The sequence below is a fragment of the Thermobia domestica genome, unplaced genomic scaffold (assembly GCF_964235325.1).
Source record: "Thermobia domestica unplaced genomic scaffold, izTheDome1.hap1.1 HAP1_SCAFFOLD_894, whole genome shotgun sequence".
In the NCBI taxonomy this organism is placed as follows: domain Eukaryota; kingdom Metazoa; phylum Arthropoda; class Insecta; order Zygentoma; family Lepismatidae; genus Thermobia; species Thermobia domestica.
Window position 1 is genome coordinate 64,187 of NW_027656604.1, and position 12,145 is coordinate 76,331.

Here is a 12,145-nt window from a genome sequence, read left to right on the forward strand (position 1 = left end):
AAGCAAGAAACAAAGTAGGCCTACTAGGCGTAGGTGAAGACGATGTAGGGGTGTTACAGCTAGACTAGAAAACATACAAACCATAAAATTACATAATTTTCTTGATAAGTTTTCTCTTTTCTGTCCCGTGGACTAAAGGCAAAAGATAAATGCAAGTAAATGATTATGTGGAATTTGGTGGAATGAGAATGTGGGAGTATCCCGAGAAACTCACGGACACGATGTTGTCCACCACAAACTTACTTGACCGAGAAGAGGACCAGTATCCCTTGCACCAGAGGTGAGCGTTCTGCCACTGAGCCACCGTACTTTCTTGATTGGTTGAGAATCTACCATATTTTTAAATTTACTGCAGTCATTCTTAATTTTGTAATTCTGGAGGGGGCTCCTAAATATGTATATGTAATTATTCGAAGTTATGATTAAAATGAACAAAAAATTCAAAATCTGAGTGTAAAAATGTCCCGACAATGTCGCTCTGACATGGTAGGTGGATACTTTATTCTCTTGATCTAATACATTGTTATACATATTTTTGTAACCGTTAATCGTTATTACCAACCTTCCATTCGTTAGTTAATTTGAAGTGCAACATCCCGTTTTAGCACCGAGACTATAGGGAATGCAGACCTCCAGAATGAAATGGGACCTGAACTACTTTAACGCGTTCAATGCTCTCCATTTGCATAACTCGAGGGAGGTAAACCTCCTAGATCATCGTGCCTCCCTTCTCGAGTTACATGGCTGCCTCTGTGGGGAAAATTTTGTCTCAATATCTTATGTAGAAGGAAATGATGATAGAAATGATCACCTCTGTCGGTTCCCCTCCCTCTTGATTTCGAATCCGGGTCTTGCCTCAAAGTTCGTCTTTTTAAATCGTACTATTGGATTTTTGTATGCAGAATCAACACTAGCTACTGTAGCCCTAATACTACTATTACATACTATTAATACTGAAAGAAACTACAAAATGTAATCGCTTTTTTATAATTTCATTTAACATTGCATTTATTTATTACTTTTATGTAAAACTTACCATATTTTAGGTTTATTTTGCCCTGTCGCCTGCAAGCTAAAATCCATTTCTGGAGACATTCCCCCTCTTTTTGAGGAAATCTAAAGTATTTTATATTAGTTCCTATAGTTTTTCTGTAATAATTACTACAGCCGTACACTGCACAGTTAGGCATTCTCGATATCATTTAAAAGAACAAAGAATTTCCACTTGTCACTTAAGGCCGCGCCTTTTCCTGTTCTCTTTTGCAAACCAGATGACGTCACAGCCACGACAGCGCTCCAGGCGACATGCGCATGCAACCACCTTGTAGTCTTTCCACCATGGGACAAATGAATAAATGAAAGAAAGAAAAAAAACGGAACTTGCAGTACTTATTTAAGTAACCACGAAGAAGTGTAATTTTATTACCAACATTCAATGTTAAAGTCGTTTGTTACATTTTTCCTGTACTTTCTTACACATACAATTTGCATTATCACAATAAACTATGCGGCGGAGCAGAGACACAATTGAAGCAAACACGACTACCTGTTTAAGCAAGGCGGCAAATTTCTGTTGACGGAAAATTCCCAGATATACTCTGATTTCAAGATGGGTCTAGAGTGGACAAAAGTTACGCCCTGACGCCAATAAACACGGAATGCTTCGGCAAGAGGTCGGGTGTGTTAAGGACCGCACGCACCATAGTCCCCTGTGTTCGGACTAATGCATGCTGCGATGCTTTGTTTCATGCTTTTGTGAAAAAACGTGAAATATACCATGACAAAATACATCGCAGCACGCATTATTCCGCACACGAGGGACTGTGATGCTAGCAGTCCCTAACAGATCCGACCTTCCGCCGAAGCATTCCGTGTCCACTAATGTTAAGGCTTAACTTTTGCCTACTTTGGACTCACTTTGAAATCAGAGCATATCTGGGAATTCTGTTGATAGCATGTCTGGGAGTTATACCCTGTAGGGACTTCCTTGTACATCCACTACACATTGATGAAATGTGCATTTTTGACTTTCGTATGTATTGTTTCCTTTACGCTGATATGGACCGCCACTCCACGGTTTCTTGAATTCGAAATAGCGCGTGTTGAAAGCTAGCTTTCCCACGGTCCATCCGGTTGGTCATGCAACGTAACACATCATTTAGTGAGTCTTGGTCTGAGTGTAGAGATTTAGAAAAGATGAAGGGGGTATGTTAAGGACCAAGTTGTTAAATTGTGTAAGTCAATTTTCCAGAAATGTGCAATTTGTTACATACCACCTTTGTCGTTTAACCGCTTCATATACAGGATGTTTCAAAACGACAGCGACAACGTTTGAGAGGTGATTTCTGACATCGAGATAAGACAAAAAGTATAGACCATCCAGAGTGCACAAATGCTCCCTTCGAAAACATGAAAAAAATTAACTTTAAAGATCATAGCTTCAAAGGTATTGGACCTGCCGCAGTCGGGTCAAGACTTCACTTAGGAACTAATGTGTGCCCTATTCAAATATCCAAGTTTCAGAATCCTGCGGTACTCCTGCAACAACTTTTATAAAGGTAGTTGGTGAGTACTTCAGATCATACGCCCGTAGCCGAACTCCTTTTATAAAAATTGTTGCATGAGACCTTATAATTCTGAAACACGTATTTTTGGGTAGTGCACATATTAGTTCCTAGTAAAGTCTTGACCCAACTACGGTAAGTCCCATAGTATTGGAGCTATGGACCTTTAAGGTTCATTTTTTCATGTTTTCGGCAGTCTATAACTCTGAAAGGAAGCATTTGTGCACTCAAGTTGGTCTATACTTTTTGTCTTATCTTGGTGTCAGGAATCACCTCGCAAATGTTGTCTGTGTTATTTTGAAACATCCTGTATAAGACTAGGAATATAATCCGTCTATTTTCAATAATCATCGGATTTACTGATTGAATAATTTTGAAATTATTTATCCCAATTAAAGAAATCAAATATTTAGAATACTATAATACTAAAATTATATAAATTTACATAATTTAGAAAAACATTTCCTAAATTTATGCATTTCAATGGAACACAAAACGGATCGTTTTAGTATCAGTACGCTCACATATAAAGTAGTCAAATCACAACTCGACTAAATGACGTAAAAGAAAACCTGGGAAGATTGAATCACATCCTTAGGGCGCAGAGGTTCTATGTCCAATTTCAGAAATTTTAAAGGAGAGCAAAAATAATAGACATAGGACATAGGACGACATACGGCATAGGACAATATTTCATTCATTATTTCTTGTAAACAATAACGATTTCGTATGCTTTCTTATCACCATGTGAAAGAGCACATCATGCGACATTTGTAAGTATTAAGAAATCAATTTCGAAATAACTGGACTTTAAACCTTTGCGCTCCAAGGACGCGGAGTATTATTAATATACGAAATTTTCAACAAATTATGCTAATATATATAAAAGAAAATAACACTGTAGGAAAAATTAAAAATGGAATTTCTACAAGCGATCAGGGTAGATTAAAGTTTCTGTATTAGTTTATTAGTGATCTGGAATTATTTTTCCTCATAGTATTCAAATGATCTTGTAGCGTTGTTTGACTCCAATAATTTTTTTACGGAATACGTCACACAGTGAAATATTGACGCAGCAACATTTCTTTGTTAAGATACTGTACGTAATCCGCAGTTCGTAACGCATTACAACTGAAGCTTAAATAAATACAAAATTGAAGAAATAACTTACTGAACGATGGGATGTTTGAATGTTGTTAAAGGCACTGATCCAGTCAAATAGCTTGACCAAGGACAACACTCGAAATGAACTTTCTTTGATAAGCAGGTGTTGTAAATTCCACTATCCTGAACCACCCTGTAACCATGTCCAATTCTTTCAGCACTGTATTCATTCAAAGCCTACAAAAATAAATTACTAACAATCAATAAGTATATGAAAACATACATCAATCATTTAATGCAACCAACTATGAAATGAAATGAAATCTTTCAGTTTAACGTCTTATGATTATATCCTTTAGGCTAAGGGAAAAACATGATTAAGGCAAGTGAATGATGACGAAAGCATTGGTAGAACAAGAATGTGGGAGGAAACAGGAGTACACCGAAAAAATTCACGTATACAATATTGTCTACCACAAACAACGGACTATAATAAAGTGAAAAAAAAAATCAGTATTTCTTTATAAATGCGTAGTGGTTTGAATGCTTCTATATATTTAGGCATCAAATTTTGCTCATACCGTCACCAGAGCATATAAATGCGAAGAAAAACCAAGTTGCTTCGATGATCATATACCTAACATTTTCCCTAAACTGCGTTCCGTGTGTTTGCGATTTCTATAGATACACTGGCAGTTCCTTATCGTCTATTACAACCTACGTCTATAAATTTCAGCAAACAAAACGACGAATAAAAATAAATATTATGAAATTTTAATTGAAACAGGACTATTTCTGGTTTTCAATGGCGTCGGACATATTGTTTCAGTGTTGCCGATTCCTATTTCTACCTAGTTTATTTTTCGATGTATGGAAATGATCCGTGTTAGTTCCAAGCTTTGATCCTCTGAGCTTTATGTCAACTATGGCCAACGCAAGGTAACAGTTTTTTTTTTTTTTTTTTTTGTTTGTTTGTTTTTTTTTAACTTTTATTCATGCATAAGTGTATATTATATAAAACGAGAACATTTACAAAACGGAAATATTTGCGTCCGCTGCTCGGGGGTGGAGAACAATCTACTTTCCTGTTGCAGGGATTTCACTTCCATGTGAAAATTTGCGAAAAGAACGAGTGAGTTGTAAACTTCAATGCTGGTGACTAATTAATGATTTAATGAAGAACTCTGAAATATTGGTGGTTTAACAAGCGTCACGAAGAGGCAACTGTGACGTAGAATAGACACAGTGCGTCTTCCAAACTCAAACTCTTTCTTTTATTCTTCCACTGTGCTCTGCTTGTTGTCCTTGTTACACTCATTTGGTGGTATGTATTTTTTGTTCTCATACCATATTTCTCTTATCCGTTTATCTCTTTGCTACCTTATCACTGAAGACGGAAATAGCTTGTTGTTTCGATATGTCTGGAGAATATTTAGTTTTTCCACAAGATGCTATATTGGTAAGTAGTTTTTCCACAAGATGATATATTGGTAAGTAGTTTTTCCACAAGATGATATATTGGTAAGTAGTTTTTCCACAAGATGATATATTGGTAAGTAGTTTTTCCACAAGATGATATATTGGTAAGTAGTTTTTCCACAAGATGATATATTGGTAAGTAGTTTTTCCACTAGATGATATATTGGTAAGTAACCAATCTTTTGCTAATTTGAATCATCCTCCCATGCGCCATTCATTCAATATATATTACGACAGTACTGAATTCGATTTCCGCAATCGACCATCATAGCCAGAAATTTAACACATTTTCCCTCACTTTCACCATGCGAATGACAGGATAGTGCTTTCCTCGAAGTTGAATAGGAGATATTTATATCTTTATTGTGAAAGATCGGGTCTGAATTTCATATTGAGCTGTAAACAAAAATTAACAAATAATAAAAAAAAAAAATCCTTTCACTTTCCATTTGTAATGTTTCAATGTAAAATGGCTGCTAAATGGAACTTCGTAAATAACTGTCAAAGCTAAACGTACCCTCTGCACCATCTCTGCAGGACCTGACTCTCCTGCGTGCACAGTCCGATGAATTCCAAGTTTTCTGGCTTCTTCAAAGGCAGCAAGAATCTCTTGATCAAGACCCACTTCAACTAGAATACATTTCGAAAGTTAATTAATAATAAATTATTATAAGCATAAAATTGCTACAACGAAAAAAAAAAAAAAAAAAAAACTATCATAACTGATACCCACTGTGCATGTGACTTAAACAACCAGAAGATAATAATTACGTAACGTAAAAAAAAAAAAAAAAAAAGTCATTGCCGAAGGTATTCCTACATTCAACTCTATTTATTGATTATATTTCTTATTATAGTATTTGCACCGCCATATTTCTCGTTATATTGTAGTCATTTCAGCTCAGCATAATTACGTGATTAGCGCGTATGCTTTCAGCATGAGTGGTTCTCAGTTCAATTCTCGGAATTTTTATTGTTGACATAGCATAGTCAGTCAATCGAAGAGCTACTTGGATTAACTTACAACCAACTGTCGATCCAAAAAATCAGAAGTGATCCTGTTAAAAGTTAATGCACTGACCATGAGACATCCAGCAGTCACACCATTTATGGGCTATATAAAAATAAGTTCAGTAAGACAATTTTAATTTTACTAGTATATCCTGAGGCTTCGAAACGATGAACAAAGTGAAAAATACTTCTGGTAACCGATAGCACATGTTTTTCACTTAGGATTCGATTCTCTGTGTGAGGCGTTGTTTTCATCCCACGTCAAATTATTGGTCTCGTTGCTTTGCTTATAAATAATATATATATTTTTTATTGGTATCAGGAAATTACAGACACAAAATCCAATTACAATTTCCAAACAATAATAATATGTGATTTAACAATTCAAACAAAGGAGCATGTATAAAATAGGTCGTAATGCATAAAAATTACAGGTACAAAATATATTAAGTAAAACATACAAAATAAAGATAATTAGATTTTTTTAAAAAAAAAATATATACAGCCACAATAATAAAAATCATGCACGAAGAACGACAAAATAAGATAAAAACGAACCAATACAAATTAAAACACGCCAAAGATAAAAAAATAAGAGGGATAGGTTACGAATTGCCTCTGAATAGGAAGAAAATCAGCAGTAAAAATATCAATAATATTTAAATAGTTGTTCGTATTTGTCAAGCATTTATATACTAGGACTAGGACTCTGAGAACAGGGAATTACATTTTAAAATTTTGAAATTTCTTATTGATATGTTAAGGACATAAAGATTTACAACCTCTATTAATGGTTATTTGCTCATCAGAACATTATGCATAAGTTTCATATCAAATAAAGTTGTTTGTTCAGATAATTTAAGTAAACCAAGTAGATGTCTAATTTGTCATGTGATTTCGCTGATAAGAATTTGAATTTTCATCGCAACCATGAGAGAAACAAGTTCCGAACTACTGAAGTCTTTTTCAAAATATTCCAAATACTCCATACAGTATCCAGATGGCTTCTTACATTGGCATAACATAATATTAAAAAGGTTTTCAAAGCAGAAATCTTTGGAAATCCACTTTTTAATTCCTAAGTTCCTTCCAGCTTTACAGACCATGTATTTAAGATATTTCTTAAACAACAGTTTAGAGTCAAAGGTAATACCCACATCCTTGATGTAGACAATCTTTTTGATAGAAATATTATCAACAACACAATTGTAATGTATCGGATTGTTTTTTTAAGTAAAGGATACAAAGAATATTCTATTAAGATTCAAAGGTAAAGCATTAACTATTACCAGGAGACAATAGAATTAATATTATTTTATAATTATACACAATCATGAACATTATTAATATTACAACAGATGTTCAAATCATCCACGTATACAAGAAATTGACAATTAATAATTTCTTTTAAGACATTAACAAACAAGAGAAACAAAAGTGGACCCAAGTTGGAGTCCTGGGAAACACCAGAAAAATTTTACGTGTATTAAAACATTACCTTTTTATATTTTGCAACAAATTTTCTACAGAGTAGGTACGAAATGAGCCATCTAAAATATGGTGATAAATATACACTTTTAAGTTGAATATTATTATTATTATTATTATTATTATTATTATTATTATTTGTGTGATGTGCAACGATTCAAGGTCAACAAATTTTGCTTTCTCCCATTCCATATACAAGTTCTCAACAGTTATAATCCGACTACTTAACGATTTTAGGGGGTTAAACTCTCCTTTTCAGTACCGAGGTACGTGCACTTGCATTTTAAGTATATACGTTAAAACTACATGCACTCCCACCACGAATCAAATTTTACCGTTTGGATGGAAGGTATGAATGCCACCCAATTAGTAAGAATGCTAGCCAATTAATACTTCGCATGCTGAGCATAAGGATATCATAAATTTCTCTCTTATAAAACATAAATAAGTAGAGTTCAAACATACCTCTCTGTTGCACTGACGACGACGCAGCAACATCTATGCCAACTACACCTTCATTTCGATATTTTTCACATAGCGATACCACTTCCTTTGGTACATTATTCTCTGCACTTAATATACATAAAATCATCCTTCCTTTGACTCCAAAATCATTCTCGCCTCTCTGAATCCCACGGCGAACAGCCTCTATGACTTGACAACAATACTGGAATCTTTCGGTCTCTGGAGAATCATACGGAACGAGAATATGCGGCGCAAAACGTACTTCAAAGTAAGCAACGCCATTTCGAGCTTCATCTTCGGCAAACTCATATGCTATTCTTTCTAGGGCAGAAAAATCTCCACTGCAATTGAGAAAAAGTCTAGACACACAGGGAAACACATACCAGGAATAATTTTATGCAGCTCCCACTATTATCAATTAGCTGTCTAAATTGTTATTAAATTCAAGTCAATTTAAAAGCCTTTACCAAATCCCAGACAATTAATGAATTCAATTTTAAGCAATTTTTATCTATATTCACTAAGCCACAAGTATTTGTAAAATCCTTTAACTTATTTCATCGTTCTGAAAAAAGTAATAAAATAGCATACTAAACTTCTTTATTCCAACACATACCATTCCTTTCAACTGCAAGTAAATTTCACCAAGCACGAGCCTTCAAAGTGTAAACAAACTCAAGCACCATCTTTCTCTTGGTACAAAACCATTTGCGCACACCATTCTAGGTAAAGTGTATTTGTGATTGCGAAGCTAAGTAAACCATCATACCTATCCATTTGGAAGGAAGATATTGCTCCCAGGCCAAAACCCACTTAAGATTTGTAAAAGCTTAACGCCACTAAAGCAGTCCATTAAATGAGGCCTAGGCCACTATCAAATCGCCACCATTAAGTTTAGCTTCTAGCATTTCATTCACCGCGCATGGCAGTTTTTACAAGATGTAAAATCCAATCAGTTTAAATATTTCTGCGCCAAGACATTTATTTGGCTATGTGCAATCAGCATCGTTATCTTTAAAACTATCAAAAAAAAAGTTAAAAACAGCAAAAATAAATAAAGCAAGTGCTCTAATCTCTTCTAAAGTTAAACTCCTACTTCTCACTTTCCTTCTTTTACCTTCTACTTCATTTAGTCCATATTCTTGTAATTTTATAAGCGTTTTTTTAATGCATTGCGCATAACCTTCACAGTTGGATAAGCAATTGTCAGCTGAGTAACTTCTAGTAATTGACAATAATCAATAAGCAGTAATTTGAGCTAATTAAGCTTACTCCTACCTCCACGTGATGAAGATGACGATTATATGTAGAAATCTACAACTTCCGGTTTCAATATTGATCTACATAGAGTAAAACTGTTAAGAAATAGCGAAAAGCGGTTTCTTGAAATCAATTTAGGTTCTAAGAATAGGTACCATCTTTTCCCTTAACCAGCTCTGTTCAAACCAGAAATCAACCATTTCCGCTGTTAGCGTTGTTCGCCATAGAATAAAAACCATAATAGACAGCGACAAGCGTTTTTCTGTAATCAATAGAGTCCCAAGAATATATTCCATTTCCACTCTAATCTCTCTACTAAAATCGGATATGGTAGAAATCTATTACCAGTTCCCGTTTCAGTATTAATTGAGAAAATATCACGCCATACAAACCAAACTCCATAACGTGGTGTACACGTGACACTATTACTTGTTTATTGAAAGATATTATAATCCATTTTCAACACCGAGGTTGCACTAGACGTGGATTTACACGTTAAACTGGACTTGAGCTTCCACCATCCATACCAAAGATCGAAATGCTAACTATTTAGCCACATAGTATTTCCGCTGCCCAATATATTATTATATCAAAAGAATAGCTTCATTTCCTGAATAATGTACATTATTTATCGTTGAGCATATGTTTATAGGCTGGATTTAAAATTATTCTCGAGCTCTTGTGCTAAGAAACCCCCATCGAGGCTAAATGTAGTTACTGCTCCACTTTTCGTAAGGAAAAAACATATTCAATTCTCTATGAGAGTATATATATATTTGGATTATACTATTCCATGTTACATATCACCTTGGTGCTGTAAAGTATTCTATTGTGTGCCTAAAAGACTATCTTGTACATATTCTTGTCAATATTCCAATCCAATAAATGCTTGTTTTATAACGGGTGTTCAGAAAGTAACTATGCAGTGCCATGTTGTATAACGTCTTCAAGAACATGCAGAAACGTGTGCAACTGTGTCTTCAAGTGCATGGGGATCACTTCCATGACATTAAAGTTTAGCTTCGAGTTAATTTCAGTTGTTTAAAGTGGTTCATGGAAAATAAAATACGGCAAGTTATGAACTGCATAGTTACTTTCTGAACACCCTATATATATATATATATACAGGGTGGGCCATTTTAATTAATCCACGGAAATATCTGAAAAATGATAAAACATAGAAGAAATGTTTCAAGTACACGTTATATATTGCTAAGGGGGAAACCCAATTCCGCCAAAAGTACCCCTCCCCGCCCCCCGTAAATGGGGGTAACGGGGGGTAACTTTGAAGTGTCAAATGGGAACATGGGTCGAGTAATACCTCGTTCGAAAGGTCTTGGAAAACTAAGTAACGCTGTACCAAAAGATGTTTCATATTGTGCACCGGTTTCAAAATGGCCGCCATAATATGGTTCGGAAACTCCAGTACCCGTAGTGTGAAAACCATGGAAGGTAAATGAATGGAACAAAATTGAAATCTTCCAAAATCTAACATATTGCAGGAGTAAACGATTGATGTGAAATGGCAGTGTTCTCAAAAGGCCGCCGAAACATAGTATCCGTGTCAGAGAAAAGGTTTAGTACCCGTAGTATGAAAGCGATTGGAGATAAATCAACAAAAGAAAAACTGGAGTAGCTAACTGACGTAAGGCACATCGAAAGGTGTTGTCGGGGTGACTCCAAGGGCCAACTGAAAGGTATCCGGGGCCAACTTGAAAATTTCAAATAGCAGCTTGAAGCGAGTAACATCACGTTACATAGACAAATTAATATCAAACAGCTCCTGTAAGAAAATTTTCGACATGAGACACCGTTTTCAAAATGATCGCAAAGACAAGGTGACTGTGTCTAAGAAAACGTCTAGTGCCCATAGTATGAATACGGTTAGACATAAATGAAAATAACGAAAATTAAATAGGAAAACCACGCAGGCGTTCCAAGGCTCGAGAATAATACAACAGAGATAAAAATATTAGAGTAAAATTGCCATAATGTATAGAGAGAAATCCAAGTCCTGCAAAATAATCTTTCCCTGCGCTCTGTATGTGAGTGGGGTGGAAAGTAAAGTGAAAGTTCAAACGATAACTCTACTTTAATTCGTAAATTAAGGCTAACCTTACAAATAGGTATGGTGTGGTTGAAACATTTGTTTGTAAGGATGACGCTGTAGTGACTAAAAAAAGAGAAACTTTTATGCAATGCGTGCTGGTTATTCAGAAAGCATCTCGGGGATATACGTACACACCGTTTCGTCCCTCAAGCTCACAATATGACATGAATGCTAATAGTTAATCAAAATGTAACTGTGACCATCCGCGTTAACTTAGTGCACCAATTCTCTATGCATGAAGTCTGCCTTCCAAACAGCATTGGGTAGGTCAAGCGTACGCCCGAACCGTTGTCCGGTCGGACATTGAAATTTTGAAGTTAGCCCACAAGATTCCTTCAGGGAGGCCACTGGGATCACAGGGATTACATCATTCGATATGTCCTATGATATTTACGTATTTCAATTTTGTTCCATTCGTTTACCTTCCATGGTTTTCATACTACGGGTACTGGAGTTTCCGAACCATATCATGGCGGCCATTTTGAAACTGGTGCACAATATGAAACATCTTTTGGTACAGCGTTACTTAGTTTTCCAAGACCTTTCGAACGAGGTATTACTCGACCCATGTTCCCATTTGACATTTCAAAGTTACCCCCCGTTACCCCCATTTACGGGGGGCGGGGAGGGGTACTTTTGGCGGAATTGGTTATCCCCTTTAGCA

At 35.5% G+C, this 12,145-nt stretch overlaps 1 protein-coding gene across 1 annotated transcript in view; it reads right to left on the reverse strand.

Annotated features, from left to right (window-relative positions):
* Positions 1-8,452, reverse strand: part of LOC145677460 (adenosine deaminase-like) — a gene marked incomplete at its 5' end in the record, with an annotated part of 40,547 nt that extends 32,095 nt beyond the window's left edge. The window contains 3 exon segments of the mRNA XM_081747935.1: positions 3,736-3,905; positions 5,665-5,777; positions 8,112-8,452. Of these exon segments, the coding sequence (XP_081604061.1) occupies positions 3,736-3,905; positions 5,665-5,777; positions 8,112-8,452 (624 nt within the window).
* Between the last annotated feature and the right edge of the window lie 3,693 nt (positions 8,453-12,145).